Below are 26457 nucleotides of genomic sequence, written 5' to 3' on the forward strand. Positions count from 1 at the left end.
TTAAACAAACCGAACGCATTTTACGAACATTCCGAACGGTTTATATATATCGCGCGGAAAAGTACGCCGATCACGGAACAGTTTGCGTACCCCTGGACCGTTGCTATAATAATAACCAGGCGTGGCTCGGAGAGTGGCAATCGAGATCGCTAATCTCCGGTGCTCCTCCAATTCCGTATCGAACCGCATGGAATTATTCGACCGCGCCACGAAATCACAATAGAAATTACTTAATCAACCTTTCGAGCGGCCATTTCGATACCTCTGTTCTCGACTGCATTCTTGCGACGAGCTGCATTCTTCCCTCGCTAGCCACGTTTCGCAGCTCGCAAAGGAATCTCGAGGCGCGCTAGCTCAGGACGAATCCGACCGCCGAGCAAATTAATTATCGCCATCAGAATCGCAAATTGCAATCGTTGTCGGGGGACAGCGTTTTTATCTCGCGCCTCGTCACCGCGGCTAGCCCACAGCGACTCCCGGGTGGACAAATCGAGCGAACGTCAGTCTCCGGGGCAAGTTGTCGCTCGACCGGAATACGCACCCGCGAGCGCCTTTAGGCACCGTGTCGCTCGGTCGGCGGCCGCTTTTGATCAACGACCGTGTTCAATAATTCATCCGCGAGACGATCGTCGCAACCTTGCGTCTTCGCGAGATGCGCGCCCCGGGTTTTCAAACCCCATCGACTGTTTTCGAGTTGATCGAAGGAGGAGATCGTCGATTTTTAACGAGTTTGTCAAAAGCACGTCTGAAGAAACACAAGCTTTCGTCGAGGCAAAGGGTGGATGTAGAAAATATAAGAAAATATAAACTGTTCGATGTTGAGTCACGTTTCTGGCCGAGTCTAATTTCACTAACGAAATTTCCAGGCCCGCGTCGTCCGTAGGAGAATTTTCGACGGAGTCTGAGAAAAGTGCGGCCCTGAAGCAGCCTCCCGTCGTGGACCGGTTCAAAAATACCACGGATGCCCGCGCTGCGGGCGACGGGGGCGGGTTGCCGGAGCCCTCGACGGACAGAGACCAAGAGATCGGGAGAGAGAGAGGGTATTAGCTAGCAGCCGAACAACGAGCGCGCGACAACGAGAGAAGAAGAAGAGTGAGACATAGAAAGGGACGCGGGGCGGTCCGAGGGGAGGAGGAGGCGGATCTGGAAAAGGACGACACGACGGAGGGATGCGGGCATCGAACGAGGGAAAAGGACGAACGCGAGGACCGCTCGAACAGCGAATCTCCGAGGCAAAACGTAAGGCCAGACAGGCGAAGAGAAGGGACAGGGAAATAAAAAGATCCGAACGAACCGCGGAGGGGAAGATCGAAGAGAGGAAGAGGAACGTAAACGAAGAACCGAGAAAGATGGGAGGACGGTGCGCGGGATAGCACAAGACGGAGAAATCGAGAAGAAGATGCGAGGGAGCGAAAGAAGGAGAGGGTGAATCTGGAGGTAGCGGCAGAACGCGTCTTTATTATACGAACGGACCAAGGAACCCAACGACCAGGCCTGCCTCTGATGATGTTGTACTCACGACTCGCACGTTCTCTCGTACCTACTCGTACTCGTTTAGCTTTCTCGCGTATACGGCCGTGCCCGTGCCCGTGCCCGCTCGAGGACCTCCAACCCGCAGGGGGAGGAAATCGCCGCGATCGTTAAACGGTCAATTATCACTGGGTCCACTCTTTCTCCTTGTTCCATTCCTGCTCCGTCGGTACTCCCTTCTCCCCTCACGCTCTCTCCCTTTACGGTTTCTTGGCTTTGCTCGGACCCCGTTTACCCCTCCGCGCTCTTTATGGTTTCCTTCCGCTTTATATCTCTGTTCCCGCTGTTCCAGTTGTTCTGGTTTCGCTCCGCGACGGCTCTAAGAGGTTCTTCTTATCCAAATTTCCTTCATCAACGCCAAGGGGTATTGACGCGGAATTACCAACCCTCTTGATATTCTCCGTGAGGGGGTGAACGACCCATGAGTCCAAGTACTATTTCATCAATTTGGTTCGAGTCTGTTTCAGCAACTTTTGCAACCAACGTGCTCAAAACGGAGAGGACGACGAGCATGGCAGCGAAGGTACGAGAAGATATCCAGCGAGATTGGAATAGGCGCGTTTCGATATCGAAACCGGGGACCAGAACCGTGGAGAGAGGGCCCCGTGACAGCGCGGTAGGTACCCCGGCAGTGGCGGCGGAGAAGGTACGGCGTGGTAAAATGAAGAAGTTGTGTGGTGGTTGGCGCGAACTCGGCGGATCTGGATCCACCGAACCATTAGTCGGCCGATGGTCGGACCAATAAAAGCTCGGTGCTGCCGTCCGGCGACCATAAAGTCGTAGGATTCCTTGTTATGCGCCCGCGTGAAACTGGCCCGAAGAGAGAGAAAGGCACGGGGACCGAGAGCTCGAAGCGAGTGGGAAAACCAGACACATAGAGCCAAGAGCAAACGAGCGAGAGAGATATCTGGACGAGCAGAGACCGGCAGAACCAACGAGGAGAAAAAGATGAGCGCAAGGATGCGATAAAGATAGAGATTGACAGGGAGAGACCAGAGGGGAGGGAAGGGGACAGAGGCGACGGAGGAAGATAGAGCAAAGGTAGCTTCCAGGTTTACCTCGGGTGGGGAAAAGAAAAAAGATTTTATATACTGATAAAGAGAGAGACGCGGAACTGGAAGGGAGAGCGAGAGAAATCCACGGGGCCAAAAGGCAGAAAAAGGCGTTAAGAAGGCGCGGCTCTTATAAAATCGTGGCCAGCTCCTTTATTGGCATCGGGGCGGGAAATTATGTGTACGTTCCGCCGTGGAACCTGTTTCGGGTCGTTTCTCGCGTATAATTGGAACGTTTCGGGCCAGCTCGGGACACAACGTTGCGTTCGTTGCCGCGGATCATTCGTTTCCTCGGGATGCGTTCGACCTCCTTTAAAATCTTTGCTTTTTCTTATCCCCGATCGGCCGAACCTCCTCCTTTTCGTTCCGTCGCGGCGGAACCGTCGCGTAATCGGAGAACGCATCCACCACGAATTTATATTCCCCGGAAGAAGGCTGAGGGTCCTCGGTGTCGCCGCGAAAAGATATCGAAAATATTATGAAAATCTCTAAACCGAATAAGCTATATTGTTAAGTGAATTTATAACGCGATACGCGAAACGTAGGCTCGCACCCTGGAACTCAAAGGGAATCCACATCGAACGGAACGGCAAATAATTATGATCGCGCGTTGACAGCCCGCGGTGGGTTCGAGTTCCCATCCGCCTACTCCGTTGCATAAAACATTATGACCGCCATCACTTAAGGCAGAGAGAGCTCGATGAGAGTGCACCGGCGAGTGCTCTACGGGGTGTCCCGAAAACTCGCGTCCATCATCTTTTCGTGGCCCCGGACACCCGTCATTTGCTTCTTACGCGGACGTCGGAGATTAATGAGAAGCGACTGGCCCTTTAATTTTGCTTTCATTAATTCGGTAGGCCGGCGATTATATCGAGGTTTCGTTAGGCGGACCGGCCCGAGACAGCCGGCAATGAAATGCCCATCGATAGAAGCTTCCTCCACTCTTTTCCGACGATTTCTTTTATTTTCAAAGCCAAACTCGCGTCGATCGCGATTATCACTCGTCTGTATTCCTGGGAATCGGAAATAAAATAAACGAAAAACGTGTTGCCAAATGTTCTTTTTTTAATGGAGGATTCTATAATAGACTGTTAACAAAATTTGTACGTATTTTGAACGGTAAATTTACGGTAACTCCAGTCGGGGGTTTAAACTTTGACTGCTAGCGTAAGGGTTGAACAACGATTACTAGATTGGAGGTAATATTCCGGACAACGACAACGTTTACCAAAGCTCTGCCGATCGAGTTCACGAGTTCATGGCACTCGGCAAGCTCTGTGACCGTGTCGTGAAAGGGCGGCAAAAAGTGTTCGCAGATGCGAGCAGAACGCGGCGCGGATATAGTCGCGGACGAGATTTAAATCGCGCGAGCGAGCCTGCGGAGATCATTAATCGTTGTCACTGGACTAATTTTCGGCGGGCCTTCGCTGCTACGTCGGCACATTTTTCCCCTCGTAAATATCTGCTGCTCGTCGTTTCGTCCGAAATGCGCACGCATCACGCGAACCGAATGAATCGCATTTACCACGCCGAAATAAAAAAAAAAAAAGAAACCTCGAAACACCGATACAAAATACAAAGAATCGTTAGCTACGAGCGTCCCAACGTCTAATCCTACATCAATTTCATTGCTTTGCAACGATCAAAATAGATCCAGAATCGGCTAGGCGTTAAGGGTTCGAAACGCTAAATTATAGATAGGTTCGAAATCTATCGTCTCGGGTTTGAAACGAAGCTAACATAAAAAGAAATAAAAAAATTGTGTTCGAGATCGTCTGGTCAGAATCGCGAGCGTCGAAAGCGCAGGCAAGATAGGAGCTCGTCGCTTATCCGAACGCAAAGGCTGAACCGCGTCGTATTCAGGGGCAGGTGCAGATAGAAACGTACTCGAATGCAAATGCAGCGGGGAACATGTGGTCCTGGCGTGGCTGGCTGCATTTTCTCCGGGCGTTTCTTTTCCTGGAACAACCTGCTGCACGGAATTCCTCCCGCGATAAGTCAAGCAGCCCCGGGGACGGACGCGGCTTCAATTAACACGGGCCATTAAGGTCGATTTACATCAGCGGCGGGCGCGCGAAAAGAATGTCTCGCCATTCGGTTTAATGGACCTGTTTGCACCTACCCTTCGTACGGTCCTGCCGCGCTAACGAGCCTCCGTTTCATCGTTCCAGACTTCTCTAATGTCGCACCTATATCCGGAGCGCATCGATTACGAGCCGGATTCTGCTTTTTCCACCTGATAGACGCGCCTTATGGATCGCCTAATTAACTAGATCATTGATTGCGTTTCATAAGGAACTCACGCTGCGGAATAAGATATTTGCATACGGTTGCCTTCCACTTATCCGCTGTTAAACATCCTACGACGAACCAGTAGTCTCACCGAGTTTACCGTCCTGGTGGTCACTACTGACCGGTAATATTGTTTGTCAAATCGAGTCGACTCGGTATTAATACAGAAAGGAAAACCGACCCATCGAATAGACAATTATTATTATTTTTAAGTCACGCCAATCGTGGAAACGCGATATTGCGCTCGATCGTATCTGTTTTCCGCGCGTAGCGAGATCGAGCGTGAAAATATAAGCTTACCCAGGCTTGGTAATTAGAATAATGGCGATTAGGGGAAGCGAGATGTCTTTGGTGCGTCTCTCGGAGCCTCGCTGCTCGACGACGGCGACGAGATGCCGTGGAATTACGTCGGGCTATTTAAATTTATTAATTGAGCGATATCAATGAACTCGTGCGTTAACAGTGGTCTCATTGAATTCGCTCGAGCTAACCCGTCTTCGCGATAACTCCGTCTGCGTCTGTTTCGCCTTTCTTGCGTAACGCGCCGACATTTTTCGCGACACGCTTTTTCTCGTCTTCTGTCATCCTCGTGACTTCTTCGGGGCTCGAGAAATCGCTCAAGCCGGACATTCGAGACGTCGAGAACGCGGCTGCCTCGGAAGAAATTTTCTACGAGGCCGTTTAGGTTATTTAGACGCGATTCCCGGTCGTCCGATGTTATCGAGCATCTTTACGAAACGATTTACAACGTCGAAACTCGAACAGGTCCAAGCGAATTCGACGCGACATCGTCGTCGAAGCTGCCTCTGCTTCGATTCGCGTGGCGAAACGCATGCGGGTACTAGTTGTCGAGGCGACTCGATTATTGGTGGACCAATCATTTTAATGGCTAATGTCGAGAGCGACCGATAACCCCGCACGATAAAAGGAACGCTTCTTCTCTGTCGATCGGTTATTGCGGCACCGTTGACAGCCAACGGTACAATATTTACTTTCGCAACGGAGAACGTTCAACGTGTTGCTTCTCCGTTTGAAATTTTTTTGGAAATCGCAAATTAGAACGACGTTCTAAAACGATCCTGTACGCGACAGGTTTACCAAAGAATCACGGAGGGGAAACAAAGTCAGAGAAATTCGAAGGGATGAATTTAAACGAGTGCAAACGATAAACGGAGAAGAGGCCTCGAGGAGAGCAGCGCGGCTCCGAAGGTTTGTCTTCATTGAAATCGAAGACACGGAGGCTTCAACCCTTTCTTCCAGCGGACGTCTCCGCGACAAAAGAGCCTAAAAGCGGCCCTAGCCAGCACTTTGACAAATGGACAGTCGGTAGCGCGAGGAAGCCTGCGCGTAGAAAAAAATAAATCAGGAGCCATGGCTGAAAAAATATCCGAGTGTTTTCGGCCGTGAAACGCCGACGAGCGTGCCGCTTAATCCTGATTAATGCCCTTGGAAACTCGCTCTAATGTTGCTGCGCCGGCCAGAGGGCCGCGTTCCGCTTTCTTCATCCCTCGTCGGCTTTGCGCCGTTTCTTCTTCGTCACTTTCGACGACTCGAGAGAGAATCTCTCGACGAGAACCGCGGCGAATGTTTCGCGAACTTTATGGCGCCGTAGCCGAAATTTCTCGCCTTTAGAAAAGTTTCGTTCCACTCCGATCGGAGCACAGGAAAGTTCTTCGAAGATCATTACTTTGCGTAAAATGTAAAAAAGATCGATTGAATTTTTCGAATAGATAACTTCTATCTTGGATAATAGAATTCAGAATAAAATACACTATTTTGAAATTAACGCGTTGACTTCCACCAACGATCTACAAAAATTAATACTCAAGATAAATTGATAAGAAAAAGAAACGTGGATAGAGCTCATGAATTTCAGCGAGTCTACGAAAATGTTTCCGATCGTCTATGATTAAGATATTAATCCGGTAGAAAGTTTCGTGGATCTGGACTGGTTAGAAATGGCCGCCGGTGTATTTCGAAACGAGTGGCGCAAACAGCTTTGAAAACCGAAGGAACGGTTAGGTACGGTCGGAGGGCCTGAAAGGGCCCACTGTGAGAGCCGCTTAAGGATCGTGACCGGCGATTGAGTTGTATCCAGCGTTTGTTAAGACTGCTAGAGAGAAGGAGAGGGAGAAAGAGGGCCGGATAGAGGTGCATCGCGGCTGAGAGAGAAGGAGGATCGAGACGCACGAGACGATGCATCATCTCCGCTGGTCCGCGATGAATCGGACGAGGACGAGGATACAGTCCCTTCGTTGGAGAAGAACCGACGCATAAATTCACGTGCGCGTCTCCGTGTACCAGAGAGAGACGAGCAGAGCGAAAGCAGGAAAGCGGGAGAGCCCTCACGTGTGCGAGCATGCGAGACAAAGAAGCGCTCGTGCAGTAAACTCGCACGATCTTCGTGGCGCAAACCGCCTTTGGCTGCACGTACTTTCGTGCCTCGAGCAAGTCGCACCCACACAGTACACACACGCACCCACTCTTCTTTGCGTAGCTCGCGAACGCGCTCGCGGACTTTTGGAAATGACCTAGACCTGCACAATGGTCCTCGAAGCTAATGGTCCGTTCAAACAGTTCTATCGGATTATGAACGCGAAATAATAAAGATGTAACTTTAACCCCTTTCTCCAGACAATTATTCGATTATGATTAGAGAAGATGGGGAGTTGAAGATATTTAGATTCAGGTGATTTCCTGTTTCCTACGATTACGGTTCTCGAGATCTTTATGCTGGAGGCGACTCCGCGCGGACGCGAGCGTATGTACGTGGGTGAACGCGCGAATAAAGATTGTGGCACACGATTAAAGATACCCACAAACTTTCTCGATTTCAAGATGAAGGTCTCACGCGAATCTATCGTGACAACTCGACGAATTGTCTTAACTCGTCCGAATAAATTGACACGACGAACGATCGAGTTCGTGTTTGTTAAAATTAGCGTAAAAATATTGACGACCCTCGTGGATTTCGCGCGTGTGTTGGCCAGGCGGTGCGCGCACACGCGATTATGCTCGTGGGAGTGGTGGAGGTTAGCCAGGGGGCAAGCATCTGGCCGTAATTACTAAATTATCCTTTAACTCCGCCGTCTACTCGAGGCCGCACCGCGATCTTATCCGAGCAGAGGGTTGTGCCTAGATTTACTCAGTCGGCCCGTGCACCGAAACGATCGTCGTTTATCGTTGGTATTCCTCGGCCGCGAAGAGCAAAGGCGAAGAGAACGGGGTGCCACGGCCAACCTGGAACATTTCGTCGGATCTCGGAACGCGAAATCCTCGGAAAACCGGTATGGAGAACGTCATCGACCAGAACAAACCACCGCGTTTACCGATCACCGGTACGATTGCAAAAATTTAAATTGTTCTCGTAACACAAAGGCGATAGAGAAAGGAACGTGGTCACTTTTAGGTGAACGCAATAGTTTCTGTAGCGAAACGGCGAAGAAAATGTTCTCGAGGGGTCATTTTTCTATCTTTCCTGCGCTTTAAGGTTCTTAAGAACGTCGGGAGGAACACGCTGGGGGATGAAAGACCTCGGCGAAATCCGTGTCCGATCCGGTTGCCGTTTCCACGTATCCGAGTTCGCGGCCCCGCGGATCGGCGCCAGAATAAAGAGGCTTCGGAGCCACGGGTGGGGGAGGCGGAGGAGGAGGAGGAGGTGGAAGCAGCTACGAAGATGAAGTTTGCAAGGGAGTAGCACGACCGAGTTGCTGGTACCATGCATCATCGATCCGGACAGCTTGCTGCCCTCTCCTCGGACCTCTCCGCCGCCGTGTTCCGCTCCGCTCCGTTTCGTTCCTCCTCGCGATTCCTCCTCCGGTTGGCCTCTTGCCTTCGAAAAGATCGTCCTACCGTGGATACCTACCTACCTCCCGACTCGGCCTAACCACCTTCGAACCCTCCCTACGGCCTGGCAAAAAAGGCCCCGTGGATCGGCTGGGCCCTGTAAGGGGTCGAGATCGATCGATCGATTGCGAGCTAACCTGGAAGATAGCTGGACACGATCGAGAGCCAATCGGGCACGACGGTTTACGATTTGCTCGCGAACGTCGTTCCTCTAACTTTACGCGCGATTTCGAAGAGCAATTCCAACAAATTCGACCGATATTTTCAACTTCGAGCCAGCATCGATGGATCGACAAACGAATAGCTAAATTCCCGTGGAATCAAGTTCGTGCAAAATATTGTTATGTCGTACGAGTAGCTCCTGTTTCAATTTTTCATCGATTGCAAGTATTCTTTTGTCGCTTCGAAACGTCTGCTTTGATCCGAACGATCGCACGCTAATCGCTTTTCTACTTTCATTTGCTCTATCGCGGATCTTCCCTACCTCGAAGAACGATGAAGATATACCGATCGCGAGTACCTGCTGGGAGGATGCATTAGTCGCAGGACGCAGCTTTGGACCTGCAGCCCTCTTATATATGATGCATTCTCGTGCATACAAATGCACCTACGTCCTGGAGCGATGTTGCGCGATTACCGTCGTTATCGCGTGGAAACGACGTCGAAGTCGTTCCGATCGGCTTCACGAACGTTCTTGCGCTTGTCAAACAATGGACTGTATAGTAGCTTCGCAGACAAATTTTTACAGTTCTAATTATCGTCGCTCATATACTTTGCTTCGAATTTCTTAAAGAATTTTTCACAGGGTACACGGTTTATGTATGGTTAATTTTTGCGAAATTCGATTCGATGTTTAACTTAAATACCACGTGTACGTTTCTTTTTAATTTACAATAATGGTTGTAATGAGAGGATTATAGCCCACTTGAATAAATAAATACAAAGTTTGCTCTTCCGATTAAGAACAGCCACCGTTCATGCGCCGAGCAACATGTTTCTCTGACCAACGACCATCCAGTTTGCTTCAAAGGAACGATCGTAATTATTTATTGCCAATTAGCAATGGTCGCGTTAACGATCCCGAATGCCCGACGCTCGAATTTATTCTTCTTTCCGCGTACGCCGTTATTCCCTTTCGTGTACCGAACCTCAAGAGCGCCGATAAGAAGATCGGGTTTTCAGAGGAGAGCTCTGTTTCTCATCAAGCTGGACGTTTGAAGAGGCCAGAATTAAGCGGGATTCGTTGAGAAATATTTCCATCCCGACCACCAATTATACGAACGTGTTTCGTGCGCAGTCCGATACCAGACCAAAAGTTCTGCGTTTATCGGCCCGATGGCGATCCACGACGTTTCAACGAGAGAGCTTTAAACTCCTCGATCGAGCTAACGGAACGGATCAATGTTTAAAACGGATTCTGACTTCGCCTGGGTATCCGATAAGTCGCGATAATAATTTTTCTAAATCGACGTTCAGATCGATATCAAAAGTCCAAAGAAGGAACGCTCGAAGCAGGTTGTTGCCTAAAAGACAATGCAATTTCGAACGGTATTCAGAAACTCGCACGATTCCGACGAGTGGAGATTCCCATGGGATGGGCAGGGTGCGTGGGTCGAGGCAACAAAGTGATCGCCCGCACCCACACGCACACGCACACTTTGGCGCGTGTGGCCGGTTAATGTGGGTGCACGACGCAAGATGAACGCGTGCAAGCAGGTACGCAATAATTCCACGGTGCACGTGGTAAGCAAACCCTGGGTGTGATTCATGCCAACATCTCTGTTTTCGATACCTACACGGGCCCCATCGACTCGCGAGCAACCTTTTCTTAACGAACATTTCAGAAATCGGTTCCTTCCTATATGCAGGTTCGTTTGAAAATATTACAAATATCTACCATTTAATTCCAAAGAAAATTGAACGTGAAATTTAAAACGTTCCATCGCTGCTTCGATAAAAGCGACTCTCGTTGGAATAAATTTTTTGATCGATCGGATGGTAGTCCAGAGAAGAATTTTAAGCAACGATTAAAAGGTTCTCGGAAACGAACGCGACGCTACCGTTGTTAAAACACTACTTCCTTCGATGCGCGTGATCACATAGATCTCGAGAGCCGAGAGGCTAGAAACGACTAGGCTCGAGAGGAGAGATTGAGTTACCAAGATAATCGGATGCACGCCCATCCGCGCGGCCGCGCATCTCGATATCTGTTAGGCCCTTTTCACAACGCGGCCAAACTCTGTTTCGAGATACCCTTCACCGATTACTCGAGATTCCACCGTCCAAGGAGCTCACAAAAACGATTTTCCTATTGCCACCTTCGCGCGGTTGTTAAGCGTGTGTCAACTCTAATTCGTATCGCTCGATCTCGACCGAAACGACTAAGATGAGACGTTTCAATCGTTTGATTAATCGTGCTTGAAAATACTCGATATTATTGACTAATAACCGTTTCTAGAGAAAATTTCTTTGTCTCTAAAATCAGCGCGACAGAGCGAAGGAATAAATTTTGTTGGAACGAAGATGGATTTCCGTGTCCAGCAAGTGTGCCGCTGAAAGAACGCGGCTTCTATGGATTCGAGGATCTATAGATCCGACCGGGCCACGGAGGCAGATGGTGCCAGGAACACAAAGCGATAAATCAACGTAATAAGGCGGCCCCGGAAAGAAATACCGAGTCCATAAAGATGTTGGTTTAGGACGCGGATTTTTCAGGCGTTCTCCCGCAGCATCGAATCTCTCGCTCCTACAAAGATCACGAATCGCCTTCCGTATCTCGATCTCCGATTCGAGGCGCGGCGTTCGGGGAACACGGAGTCGATCGGTCCATCGATGTTATTTTTATATTTTTCGACCAGGCAAAGTTCCTCTCGCGTAACGAAAAATCGACGTTTCGTAACCGCTTCTTCTGATCGAACGTCGAATAAGTTGTCGACAAATTTCAATCCTTTTTTTTTTACTATTTTTCATAAATTTTATCTTGTGAAATTTAAAAGAGTATTCCAATACGAAGTCGTAGTTTTTGGACTGATATTTTGTATAAATTATTATTTATAATTATGATATTCCAAGACAGGCGATTACAAGTCACGATGGAGGGTCAAAATGAATGGTCCCGATTGTTGAAACGTTGGACATTTTCTAGCCTTCGTTCGCATCCTGCCATGGAATCGATTCGAGGCCTTTCGAACCATTTATTCTGTTCCAAGAACGAAGGAAATCGAACGCGCCGAGAGGGTAGAAACGAAAGATTAAAGCGGCCAAGTTAATGGCTCGATTAGTGCGCTAGCGGCCGCAAAGCATGGAGAGGAACTTTGCAGGAAAAACGAGCAGTCGATTTCTTCGATCTCGCAAAAAGAGGCGTAACTCGCTTTCCGTCCAACTTCTTCTCAAACCCAGAAACGACTACAAATAATTTAATATTCTTCCGTTCCGGAGGATGGTTTACGATTAAAGCAGACACATTCGTGAAAAAGAATTTCTATAATTCTGCTCGTTGGAAATAATAAAAACTCGCAAACCTGTATCCAGAACGAAAGGAACGTGTTATACGCGTCGAATAAAGATTGTTACGATTCGTACGAACGTTCGCTATCGATTATATTGCATGATATTCTAATTAACGTAATTTCGAACAGCAAAATATTTACAGAAAAAATCGAGTCGGGCTAAACGTACACCGTGCCAAATTTACGATCCGTACTTGCAGTATCGTGAGAAATAAAAAGGGAAACGTGTTTGAGAAAGCTCGATGCAACGCGAACCGCCGTAAATTTTACACCCGAACGCATAGATTCGAAAATTTATATCGTAATTTTCGAATCCTTGAAACTGTTTGGATTTTTTTAGCGTTCACTTTTTCTAGAGTTATACGCTAGTCGTATAGGGGTTTACAGAAATTTCTGCGAGACTTTATGTATTGTGGAACGAGCGAAATACATTCCGTTCCGACGTCGCGTAGCATTCCATATCTTTATTGCGATCCTATTATCACGTCTTATTATACGTTTCTCTTATCACTGGTTCGCTTTGCCGCCAAGCGCGTACACGGGAATGCGGTCCACGACGATCGAGCAGATTTTTCATCGAGTTTTATCGAGGAAACGCATTTCGACGGAAAGCGGATTTTCCCATAGTTATCTTCTGCGACGCGACCGCACGAAAATCGAAAGAGACGATCGCGAAGAAGTTTCTTCTTACACGCTGATGATCTATTGCATCCGTTCGTTTCGTCGAAAGTAGAGCGAGGCTCCATTTCCTTCTATGCTCACGAGGAAAGCAATGCTTACGATGTTCGTCGGAAACGAAAAGGCTTAACCCCGTCATCGAATTTCATTTAGTGGGAGCATGCTTCCGAACTGACTCGAACAATCGAGTTTTTAAGCTCGATCGAACGAGCTCGTGGCGGTGGCCGACTCGAATTTCTTGCGGTCAAATATTTCAAGCGGTTGGACACCTCTATCGAGGGCATTAGCGATTACCAGGCGTTCCGACAGGGCTGGGATCGATGATAAAATCGAGAACGAGCACGGGGAAGATCGGGTCGTGGCATCCGAGTCGTCCCGGGCAAGCGATTTTATGGTTTCCGCGGTACGAAGGATTACACGGGCCGTGAACACGTGGAAAAAGAACTCCGAGGAACCCGAGCCGGCCCGCCGCCGCCTCTGTCAGCTGTCATTAAGCGTCGTTAACTTGACAGTGGACAGAAGTCAATAGCGTCGGATCGTGGGCACCGGATTACCAGTTGCTTCGCCGCTCCTCGAATAGAGCGGTTATCTTTATGCCGTTTCTAAGAAGATTCTCCGCCTTCTCCGCGTATTCGTTCGCGATCGGTCTTTTAAAGCCCTTCTTCTCTCGCCATCTTCGATTCTAAACTCCAAACCCCCTTTGGAACTTTGTCTCCTTCGAATCTATCGCCTAGATCGCGAGTAACTTCAATGTTCGGTCACTTGGCCATTTTATAATTTTTTCTAACTAACTAAGGTTGGTAGATTTTCAGAGGAACGGAAGAATCCCGCGATAGATCCCCCGTAATCCGGAGCGTTTCCCGTTCGTGACGTTTCAGCGACCGCGGCTGGATGCGCGACAATCCGACAACAATCGGATTAAGCTTCGCAGCTCGATACAAGATCGGAGGGAAACGGGGCGTGATCGAAGCTGGAGGGCGAGCGAGGTTTACCTTGTAGTTGGATTTAAACGAGCGGACTCGAGTACCGCTCCTACGCGCCAAGATCTCTCTTCTGGCCACTCCCGAGCGTCTCTCTTTCTCTCGTTGGATCGCGCGCGCGAGCGAGGGCCGTTGCTTTTCAGAGTGGTAAATTCTCGAACGCCATAACACTGCCACCGTGCGTTTGTTTGGACAAGGGCATTATGAGATTTTATGCGAGCTGCGCGTGCTTCCATGGCAACGACGTTGTTTATGCACCAGCGCGCGGGGCTCCTTCGACGTCGCGCTTTTCGAGGAAGCTCGATTCTATTCACTTTCGACCGCGCTCCTTTTCCTTCCCGTCGCCCTACGCGCGCGCGCGCGAGATGCGTTGTTGTTTCAGAAAACGGTCATCCTCTTTTTCTTATTTTCACAGAGCCAAACCTCGATATCGATTCACCCGGCTCCCCCTTTCGAACCGTGTTTTCTTTTCACCGGGATCATTCTATGGCTTCCGGATGACTTTGACGACTCGAGATTCCTCCATCACTCTCCATACCTGTTCACCCTCTAACAACTATTATTTGGATCGACGATTGCTTCTTTTCTCTGCGTATAGCGTGACTCGAAAGAAATGCCCTCCCACGCAACTGGGTAAAGGTTAAACGTATACAAAAGTGTGGCAAAGTTGAACAGCGCAGAATCGCCCTATACATTCCGAGTACTCTCTAGAGCCCGTTTACGAAGGACCTGATACTTCTTTTCTCTACGTTTAGTTACCAAAGCGGATAGACGCCTGCCTCTACCTCGGTGCTTGAAACGACGTCAAGCGCCGCGTGCAAACACGCAGAAATTCCCTTTCGGCGCCACGGTTCGTTTGGCTGCTACCTAGTCGGTCGAACAAACCCCGTGAATCGTCCTCGAGTACATTAGCCCGGCGTGTGGAAGCCTCTGCTCCGAAATGGTGCGCACGAGGCGGAGATTTAAAGCGGGCGGAAGTGGTTGCAGCACGGTGTTCCTGTGTTTGCGGACTAAAGACAACACGCCGGCATAAATCTGTTTGGCCAAGGAAAGTCTGGCCACGTGGCGTGCACGTTTCCCGCGTGTTCCGGGTCCCGGCCTCTCCCACTTACAATATTTCCCCACAAAACAGCCCGCGACCTCGCGATCCATCGATCCTTTTTCACTACGAAACCGTCGCAACGTAATTATACCTCGCTGATTTACCTACTCGGTGTTCGCTTTCATTTATAAACTGTTTTATGTTTACGCGAGGAAAACATTTATCTGCACACTGTCGTTATTATTATCTCGCGTAAGAAAAGACGGGGTTCCCATTGATACGTCGACCGGCGATACCCGAATAATCGTCGTCTCGGCGGTTTATAATAAACATTATTTAAACCTTGTACCGTCTTCGCTGTCGGTATTTTACAGATTATAATTTCGTTTCTGCGAACGTTCGTCGACGATCAAACGGAGAAGCCGCGGAGATAGGAAATATTAATCGGAACGAGTCGCGAGAAATATTTGGCCGTGGCAATCGCGCCACAAGAGACAACGACGGCGAACCAGACAAAACAAACCGGGATTTATCGGCGGCTATCATCGGCTAATTGTCTCGTTAAGGCGATTAGGTCTTTTCGAGCCGGACGGACCGAGTTGTCGCAGCCGACCGGCGTGAAAGTCGCGCCTCCCCTCTCTGAACCGCTGGAAACCCGATGAATCCTTATTGGTTTGATGAGCACACTTGTCCCGTGGCATGGGACAAGGTTGAAAAAACCAGTACAATTAATTGTGGGAACCGTGGCTCGAGCGTTCTCGATTGATCGTTCTCGTGTCTGCGTTCTCGTTGCGTTGCATCGAACCTCGTTTTAAGAATACTTTATACTTTCGATGCATTTGTGAACATTGATTTAGAATGGGGAAGGCTGCAATTTAAATTCGTAAACGATTTTCAGAATCCTCGGTTGCTCCAAAACTGAAGGGTCCGTTTCAAGGGAATCGCGCGTCGATTTTTAAGGAATGCTCGTTGCGTGTACGGTTGGGAGCGTAGGTCCGAGGCGTGTTGCGCGAGTAAAAACGGGAGCCGATTTGTCAGCGAGGCGGGATCGCGATGTACACGGTAGGAGCTCGTCGAAGGAAGACGTTCCCTAGCGTAAGCTCTGTTCCCCGTTCCCCTTTGGCCGGCTCTCTTTCTTCCCCTTTCGCGCGAATAGAAAGCCGCGGACCGATACCGAGCGCACGCGCGATTTATCATTGGCGCGCCGTCCATTGATAAATTCCAGGCATTCATAACGCCACGGTGCGCGTTGTACACGGCCGCGGTACGAGCACCGGAGAGACACACGATACCCGACCACGATACGATACCGGACGATACCGAGCCCCGTGTACACCGTGATCTTTATACACTGTGGCGCGAGGGACGGCTTGTACCCACCACCACCTAGACACCCGGCGAACCCTTAGGCGAACCGGTAACAAGAGAACGAACAAATACCCGTAGACGGGGTGGATCGCGTCCTTCCCCCTTTCGGTACGTCCGGAACATTCCGAATCGAGGGGCACAATTTCATTATTTTATTAAGTAATGTTTAATCGTAATACCGATAGCAACTCCTCCAGTTCCTACGACACCATCGAAACGTGGCATCATCGTCCGAGAATCGTTATCGAAGTCTAAGCAAATCGAACTGACCAAACAGCCCGACGTAATCGTACCTCTCTCGGGTTTCTTGGGAAGCGAAACGAGAAAAACAGATCTCGTTAAAATGCCCGCGACGCTGCAAGATCGAGACGAGAACGTCCTCGTAGAGTCGCCGATAAGAAAATCGCGGTTCTGGTAGCGCGTTTGTTTCTCCGCTGGTCGTCGGACATTGGGGGCCCACGCGATCGAGAGATTCGTAAACGGGAGAGGCGACGATCGCGCGTTCATTGTCTGCGCGGGACCAGATTTTCCTCCCACGAGCGGTGCGTGGGGCCAGGTCGCGATAAAAATTCCTAAGGACGACCAGGTACCCGATTTACCTGACGTTACGACCGATCCGGTGCTCGAGTTCTCCGGGAATCTGGAGCTTCCATGCTCGCGTTCGACCACGGATAAGGGGGGAATCGATTCGGGATTTTTTCGCTGCTCTTTTTCTTCGGTCCGAGAGCTGGAAATACGCTCGACGGAAAGGTGCGACGAGGAGAGGTTTCGATGTCGATGCTCGAACCGATTGCGGGGGTCCCCTGGCCGGGGCACGGTTCAATTATTTAGGGTTTTCGGTCGGATCGCGCGCGGAGAACAGGCTTCGATGGCCGGGGAAATGCGTTCGGTTTCGTGCTCGAGGAGCAAGTTCTTTCGCGCGGGGAATCGTAATGGCCTGCGCGATTTTTCGCTCGTTCGCGAGAACACGACGGAACGAAGCTGTAAACGAAACTTGTTTGGCTTTTAATGGATCGCGCGCGATCCAGGAAGTATCGAGATGAATCCACCCGACTATCCGCACCGCCATCTTCTCCTCGCGTCTACGCGCGAAAAATTCCACGAACAGATTTAACGGGCATAATAAAGCCCATCGGTATACTAGCTTCGGATCAGCAATTTGGCAAAGTTAATCTCGCTTTACAATGCCTTTGTAAATTAGAAGTAAAGCAGCGTGGGCGTTTTAGCTCCGAAGAAACTTCATCGGTTGTTTCGCGTCCCAAATAAGACGCGCAAAAATACTGAGAATAATTTTAAAGCAATTTGTCCGGGACTTTGGCAGGATCGAGGAAGAAACGCAGCGCGCACGGAATCCAGGATCTTCTAAAATCGATTCACCCACGCCGCGCGATTCATCATTTTTCTCGGAACGAGGCACGGCGTTAACGAACGCTTAAATCATAGGTATTGCGGCGTGCAACGGACATAACGTGTTCGCAGACAGCACGGCGAGTGTTACACGGCGAGCGTTTGCTAGGGAAACGATGGCCGTCCGGCATTTGCAATCGGCAAGAGCACTTGGATCGCATTCACCGGTCCGCAGGAAGTGTCCGCGCAGAGTTCCTTGGACGCTGTCGACGAGCAACGAGCCCCGGGTAATGAGTAACGGCGTGATTGTGCCAGAAAATGCAAATATCATTGGCCTGTCGTGTCCCGGAATGAATCGTCGTCGGACCGTTCAACGCACGCCCATTCAACTATGAGTAGTTACGACGAATATATGGGGGAATTGTTTATCCATAAAACGACACTCGCGTTAAAAGGATATCCTCGTTGGCTAAAAAATTTCATTTCATTTTGCAACTTTTTTTTCTTTACTTTCACATATTAGAAACGCATTCTTAAAGAACGAGCTTTCACGCGTGGGTCAGAAGAGACTCTTAAATAAGAATTTATTGGAAGTTGTGGCGAGCACTAAAAAATGTCAAAGCGCAGAGTTTTCTCGTGAACATTTTTATGGTATGGGTTCTTTTTCCATACGAGGATGTACTAACCCCTTAAGGAGACTCGAACGACTCGTGGCTCGTGAAAAAAGTGGTTCTACGATTGTGCATCGCGTGGGATAATAACACAGTCGACTGTACTTACTGCAATTGGCTACAGAGGATCGATAGATCTCGCGACGTCGGTGATCTTTGAAGGAAAGGATTGGGGCTGCGGTTGTAAAAAATTGTTAAGGATTTTAGTGTTTTAACAAACGGGAATAAGAACATCGCACGAGAAAACGGAAGAGCCTTCGTGCTGGACCTTATCTCGTAAAATCGGTTTCTGCGCGTTCGTGTGAAAAAATAAATGTTACCTTCTCGTTAGCGCGTTCGCTAGCGAGTCTCGATATCAACTCTTGAAAACGATGTTCCAGTAGGCACTGGCCATAAAGTTTGCAACTAACGATAAACCGTTGTACCTACGTAATTAGAAAATTGAAACACGAGCACCCAATAGACTCGAAATCACAACATCTCGCGTATGCGTCCCTTTTAATCATTATATAAATATTTCTAAATATTTCTACTCGACGGAACGAGGCAGGAAGAAACGTCGACGTTGATTTTCAACCAAGACCCAGTCCGCTGGACATTTGGATCGAGCCTCGTCACGGAGAACGAAATGGACGATGCCGTCTCGTCCATGACGGGGCAAAACACACGCCGAAGGCAAAAATAAATCGCACGGCTCTCGCATCCTCGCAAACAGACGAAAATATCCGCGGAGGAAGTCGACGGGAAACTCCGCCCGACGCGGATCGTGAATTTTACGCCTCCCGTCGCTGCTCGATCGGGACTCGTATTTCCTCGCGACTTCCGTATCGGAGCATCGACGCAATTCAAATAAAGAAGCAATGCATTTTTAGAAAAACAAGGTGTAAAAATGTTCAGGATTTATCGAACGGAGCTGTTTCGGAATACTATTAACCGTCGAAGGCATCTCTGGCGATCAGGGTTTTAAAATAGTGGACGGGCAGATACACGATGGCAGAACCAATGATATTTAATGTAAAAGATGCCTGTAAGTACATTCATGTACGACGAGTATGTCAGGCATACAAAAACTTACAGTTGGACAGGTGTCAGATTCTATATTTAAAGTGTCAGGATGCGAAAATATTAGCTGTTGGTAATTTACGTTGAGTATGATCGATGTAATCGCGCGAATATATATTCTAACTTGAAGAGATTCGATAAAAGTATGTGCAGTTTTTTAACCTCTCTTGATAGAGTTTATCCAAATCTCAGATTCAACAATTTCGGTGGAACATCTTATATTTTCTATTTTCAATACCCCCCAAAGGGTTGTTCATCGGATGGACAAATAAGAGGAATCGAATTCGAGATACGCGCTCCCACGCGTCGAATTCCAAACGATAGTAGAAGTTTCAGGGAATTCTATCGACGAGGTTCGTGTATCGGGCATGAGAAGGGTTAAGGACGTCGTTTAGAAACGTCTAATTATCCCCGGCGTCGGTCGTTGGTGGAACGTTTCCGCGAGCCCGTCAGGCTAGCCTTAACAAGTCGTCGAGGTAATCTCGTTGCGTGCAATAGCGTGTCGTGTTTGCGGAACGTGAAAACGTGCGAAGGAGCCTTAACGAACTCGATTAAGACGTTAAGCCCCCTTTCTCTCGCGACGCGAGCTTCTCACCACCGAGAAACCATTCTCCCCCTCTAGGTTTGCGGCGGAAAACGCTTTCATCGCGATTTTCGTCGGCACGGAACGATCCTATCGCGATCCGCGAGGAAACTTAAGAAAGACGGTTCCGAGTGACCTCGCACTCGGCAAGTTTCATTACGAGTAATTAAGGCTCATGAATCAAACCGATGTGTTAATAGATAAGCGCGCGACCGTAGGCGATGATTAAGGGGGTACGAGGCGAATGAAATCCGCAAGGAGATCGCCATTAAGCTTTGCCTCGTTAACTTTCATTCGACGCACGTTCGCGCGTCAAGGAATCGTCGGACGCCACGCCGAGCCGGCTTCTGTGCGCGTCTCGGGTTAAAATGCTGCGGCGGATGTGTAATTGAATTAAATATCGCGTTAACTACCGAACAGACTGCGCCAACGAATGCCGTGGAAGCATTCGCGTGCAAACGTCCAGTTACGTCTTTCAATTTATTACATTGTTACGCGATTATCGTTTGCGCGGAGAAATCTTTACCGAGACGCGATGATAAAGATTGCTTCGCGCTAGCGGACCATCCCTTAACAGCAGATGATCGCCAACCATATTGCCGCTCGCGCAAAACGGTACCGCGCGTCGAATAAAGATTAGTCGGATTAAGAAAATTACGAAATATGGTGACTACATTTTTTTATCCTTGGCATCCTTGGATCGTTTCAACAGACGAGAAACAAAATATTTCTAATCGAACCATTTTGCCTTGCCACCTTGCTAGCTTCCCTTACGATCAGGTGCACTTTACGGTCTTCCTACTTTGTATTCGCGTTTCGCGTAGCACGTATCTACATAATCGATGCCTAAAACTAAGTTCGCGATATCTGTCGGTCGCAGTTCTTCGCCGCGTTTTACGAGACTGGTTCAACGGAACAGCGACAGACAGCGGGAATAGCACCATGCAAAGTTCAACGAAGGATGTTCCGACGGACGATTTAGCCCGAGGGGTTGCGCGAATGTAATCTAGACAGGCACGTAACACTCGTTTTGGGTCTGTTTCTAGTTTCATACCGTGTCGAAACTATTTGAAAGGCCAATTTTCAATCGGAGACGAGTAAAATTGCTTTATCATTGCTCTTGCTCGTGGCTGTTACGTAAATGGGACGAAAACAAGAGATATTTTGGAGTATACTCCAAGAAGCAAACATTAAACGGAAAAGATGTGAGAATGATTATTACGATAAATTATTAGATCAGACAATCGAAAATTAGAGCTACATGCAGATGTATAGAATGATGGAGCATCCTAAGCGATTTTCTAGGGACGTAAAAATTAATTTACTCCGAAATTCGCGAAGAGCTTACAACCTCGATCGATTCAAAAATTGGAGTAGTAGCAGTCGTACGAGTTATCAGTGATTTTGCATTCAGCGATCTCATGATCGATATATAATTATATTTATGCCAAGTCATTGTCTGCTCCACTTTATATCAATACGCATCAAACGCGATTCTAAACTTGATTTAAGGAGTTTCTTATTGTTTTGGTGGAAGATCATTCCCTTTCTGTTGGCTAGTTGCAGCCGTTTTGATGATCGTTGAGGATACTCCATAATGATAAAAATGTAAACTTACGGATGAGGGGGCGGCGCGTGGAAGGCTGCGGCGGCTGCTGCGGCTGCGGCGGCCGCGTGATGCTCCCAGGCGGCGGCAGCTGCAGCCGCGGGGTGCGGCGGAGGCGGAGGTCCATGGTGAGGATGAAATGGCGGCGGCGGATGAGGATGCGGGTGCGGATGAAACGCTGCGTGGAAGGCGGAGTGCGGATGATGCGGAGGCGGCGGTGGCGGCAACAGGGAGAACGCCTCCTGATGATAGGCGACCTCCTTTTCCGGCATTTTGTAACTGTTAGCCAGGGCCAGGTACTGGGCCAAAGAGCTGGCGGCCTCCTCGTCCAGGATCAAAGGAGATCGTCCTGTCTGACACCCCGTGCCCGACGATGCGAACGACTTTTGATCCACGATAGCATAGTCCGCTCGTGAACAGGCCAGATCGTCACCGTTCGACGAACAGCGTCCGCCGATCGTTTCGACGGTAACGTTCTTCGACCGTGCTACGTTCCAGCTGGAAGCTGACGGTGTCTCCGAGCTATCCAGACACTCGACGTCTACATCTTCGTCGTCGGTGGCGGGATCGGCTCCTATGGGACTCTGGTTTCCGACGGTGAACCCGTCGGCGGCTTGGCGAGAACCAATCCTGATGGGCTCTTCGGGAAGACTGTTCCTCCGTTCTTGTTGTTTCGGCGATAAGGCTCGTTCTCGTTTGATTCCGTGATTCGCGTTAATCGTTGGCTCGTTTCGAGAACCGTCACTAGGATGATTCGGAGCAGCCGACGATGTCGGCCGATTCCTCGAGGGTGTCTTAAAATAAACCGAATAACCTAAGCCCACCGTCCGCGAACGACTCTAGTCCTGACGATCATCTATCGGCTCGCGGCGTAACCGGCGATTCGACGGTAGGATTAACGAGTTGTCAAGAGTCGGTGAGAAACGAAACCCCACCGAACTGTCCACTGATACTTTCCACTGAGTCATCGGAGAACCGCTCCAGGATCCCCTTCACCATCGGACAGTCCCGATATCTTCACGCGTCGCACCATGACACGCGCACCACAACAGATCAACGTCGCACCGTCCACCACCCCGAACTGCAACCACTCCTACGCGTACCGACGACGATACTCCTCGCGACGATCGTCACCGCGAAACGAGTCCACCTCGGTCGATCGGCTATAAAAAATTTCACGAGGGTGGAGAGAAGCCACTCTCGAGGGTTCGATCGGTGTCGGGGGTTGCGGGTTTGAAAAATCCGCGGGACGAGACGCATGTGCGGGGCTATCACCGGTGCTCGTGCTTTGGCGGGTATGGCGGTACTGAGAGTCCACCACCACAACTACCACCACCACCGGCACCAGCAGCGGCAGCACGAGCGTCGACGAACGGAGGACGAGAACGTTGCTGGCTGCGGTCGTGCGTTCTCGGGTGGGCGTGCGTGCGACGAGGATCGTTTATGCTGGAAAACTCATGATCGAGAGAGAGAGGGAGCGCGATAGACGAACGACGAACGCCCCTGCCGATGTTCCACGAGCAACGAGGAAAGAAGGAAGCGAGGGGGTCGACGGTAAATACGAGGGAGGGAGATCGTGAGGGCTCGAGTAGATCTCGGGACGAAATGGTGGGAAGAATCCAGCGACGAGGACCGTCCAGGGAAGGAGTTAGTGGGGACATGGGTCGGACAGAGAGGATTCTCTGGGACGGAGGTTGGAACGGGACGGAGAACGCGTGTCAGCTCGACAACTCAACTAGCACCAGCCGTCCCTGACTCCCACCTCCGATCCTTTCGGCTCCTTCTACCGTCCCTTCGGACGCGAAGGCGTACGAGGCGGACGCGCATTCCAAGGGGAAGGGAGTACGCGCCCGACGCAACGGGCAGGACGAAACTATTCCAGGGGGAGAAACTATCCGTCAAGGATATATAGACGAGCTCGTGTCCGGTGATTGGGACGATTAGTGGATCCCGATGGTGTTGTTTACACCGGACAATCGACCCGACGGATTCTTTCAACGGCTTCCACGCCGAGATTTTAAATGGCTCCGCGAGTCTCGATCAACTTTCACGGGGTGAAACGAAACTGTCATCTAACCATTATCAAAAGTGCAGACTAAAAACAAAAGACATCTTTCCGTTGTTTATTCTATCCCAAAGAGTACTCCATTTTCCTCGGACAACAAACTCGAGTGGTACTCGAAGCGTTTAACTTCCGGCAGGCTCCAAGTTTCACGACAACAGACGGTCAAATATATTTTCTTTCCCGTACGCGGGGATCCTTTGCCTGCGTAAATTCGAAAACGGTAGAGAAATCTGGCTACCCGACGACACAAATTCCTCGGAACCCAAACCGCCTACTGTCAACGTGTCCTGCCTCTCTTCGCGTTTGCGCCTCTGTCGGTCTCGTGTTTCCACGCGGTCGCCGCCACACGTGTGCCACAACCGAAGACCTTACGTATGGAGAGCTCGTTTCGGAAACGGCCTACCGTTTCGAGGAATCCTACGCTCCGAACACGATCCAAATCTGAGTCGAATTTTCAGGCCTCAAACTCGAAAGCAACGTTTCTATCGATGCGCGTGATCAAACCATCCACAGCGATTCGAACCGATATAATTACGATACTATCCGACGCTAAAGATACCTCGATGTCTGGTTATCGAAGGGTCGAAAGTCTCGATAATAGCGACAAGCTGCTAATATCGAGTGCCACAGTGTTAATTCTGTCCTCCGAGTTTCCGGGTGCCACCCCCGGAAACGATTCCCATCCACGTCGCGCGCGATCCTTCCTGCTACGCGTCGGGCATCTCGGAAACGGGGAGAAAACTGTTTTAACATTTAAACGAACCGTTTCTCTCAAATTGCCCGTTAACGGCCCGTTCGGTTCCCTCGTCCTTTGATTCTTCGCCGGCAGTTTCCACCGAGGAAGCGATCGGAGGAGCGACGTGGAATAGTTATCGAGGCAGAGGGGGACAGTTAGGGCGGCGCAGCAGATTTTAGCGAAACGAGCCGCCCCAAAGGCGCGCGGCCTCATGGAGGATCGCGTCGGTAGCGCGGGCACCCGTTCACCAAGGGAAGAAGAGCTGTCGTTTCGTGCGTTGATTGGCCGGTCGTTCGAGGATAATTAGGACCCGGGTTGAACGGGCCGAGACGTGGTTGGAGAAGAGTCGAACGACCGGCCGAGCAAAATCAACAAAATAATAAGCGGCCACGGGTGTTTGCGGGAGACGCGGACGCGACGCGTTCCCGCTGACGAACAGAGGTACCTGGACAGGAGAATTACGACAGGCACCGGCCAGACCGGGTCCGAAGAACCGGAGGACAACCGCAACGAGCCGACAGGATAGTTAATGACTCTATGCGTTTCATCCCTCCGGTAATTATCGGCCCTTTTCTCGCAGCCGTCGTCCCTTCGCTCGAGGGAACCAGGCCGGGGATTGGCCACCCTGCGATGACGATACACCTTTCTTCTCGCGATTGGGGAAAACTGCACCGATCGGTCCTCGCGGAGGAACTACCTTTCGCTCCGCCATACTTCCAACAAAATACCATCTCTGCGAATACACATTCGGTTATTGACATAACTCCAGGCGTACTTCATACTAATATCGAATAAAGAACGAACTACCTCGTAATCTTCGATGCTTTCCAATCGACCTCATTGGCAGGGAAATATACTCGGAGATTGAATTGTATTCGAAGTAGCGTTTAAAATCTCTATAAGAAATGTACGAAGGTTAATTATTTTACACTGTCCACGCGAACGTCTCTGTTTTCTGTAAACCTCGAGTACCTACAGTCGAGATTACAGCGAATCAGTATTGATGTCCGAACATGTATCCTTATCGACGACTGCACCACCCTATCGGGGAAAGCGAATGCAACTATCCGGCAGATCCAATCGATCCGTCTTGAACTACTGTTTTAACCGCGGCAAAAAGTGGTTACACTGCTTCGTGGTAGCCGTGTAATCCAGTGTAAACAAAAAGAGATGCGTATTACATGCTCTAACCGAGTACAAGCGAGTTGGCAACAACGCCTCTTGTTGCGACGAACGCCTACAGTATCTCCTTCCGTTTAATCCTTGGATCTCCTTTTGCACCAGCTTCCAACCTTTCGCGTCAGTCTTCGTCTTCGCAGCAATACCCTCGGACATCTTGCAACGATAACGTCGCTGAAACATTGATCGTTTGTTCGGTTAATCGACAGAGCCGACAATGACATCACAGACGAGGTATACGAGTAGACCTTACACCTTATGGACTTTCGTGGCCCCAAACTGACTACCATGGTTTTAGTGTCCTCTACTCGTTAAAGAAAAATCGACAGGGGTTAGGTGCCTAAATTTTTCGGCGAAAAAAAACATTTCAAATCGTTCTAGAAAAATTATTTTCGGTTTTGGGGATCAATTACAATTATTTTGTTAGAAAACGCATACCTTCGAAATTCGATGCACTTCGTAATGGTGCACTAGAGACCCAGAAAAATGGGTCGAAAGAATACATTGGAGATGATATTCATAGGTAACTTGGACGATTGAAATATGTTCTTAATGATTTGTGAATATATTCGTTTAAAATAGTTTTATTCTTACCATAGCTAGCACGGCTGGGACAGTAATCCGATACGCTTGTTGTGTTCTGAAAGCTCGGCCAGGCTGTGTTTGTATTCTCGACCGCCAGCCACTCGATTTCACCTTGGCGCTGGGCTCACGAATTCCTTGTCAGTAGTACGGAAAACTTTTGCTTTACACGTCTACACGCTGCATTGTCTGTGCCCTTCATCGGTATTCACGAAAAAATACTGCTTCTGACCTCTATTCCATACTTCGTTTATGCCTGTACTACAGTCTTCTTACCATTAGTGTATCAAATCCAGTATTATCGACACAGAATCAAGACAGATTTTTAT

General features: G+C 49.5%; 1 protein-coding gene across 1 annotated transcript in view; it reads right to left on the reverse strand.

Moving 5' to 3' along the window:
• The window catches only part of LOC122395917 (transcriptional activator cubitus interruptus-like), an 87439-nt gene extending 65601 nt beyond the window's left edge, over positions 1 to 21838 (reverse strand). The window contains exon 1 of the mRNA XM_043393884.1: positions 21579 to 21838. Within this exon, the coding sequence (XP_043249819.1) occupies positions 21579 to 21838 (260 nt within the window). The remainder of the gene's footprint in view (positions 1 to 21578) is intronic.
• Between the last annotated feature and the right edge of the window lie 4619 nt (positions 21839 to 26457).

The sequence above is a fragment of the Colletes gigas genome, unplaced genomic scaffold (assembly GCF_013123115.1).
Source record: "Colletes gigas isolate AHSC1104 unplaced genomic scaffold, ASM1312311v1 Colletes_gigas_Sc00001, whole genome shotgun sequence".
NCBI lineage: Eukaryota > Metazoa > Arthropoda > Insecta > Hymenoptera > Colletidae > Colletes > Colletes gigas.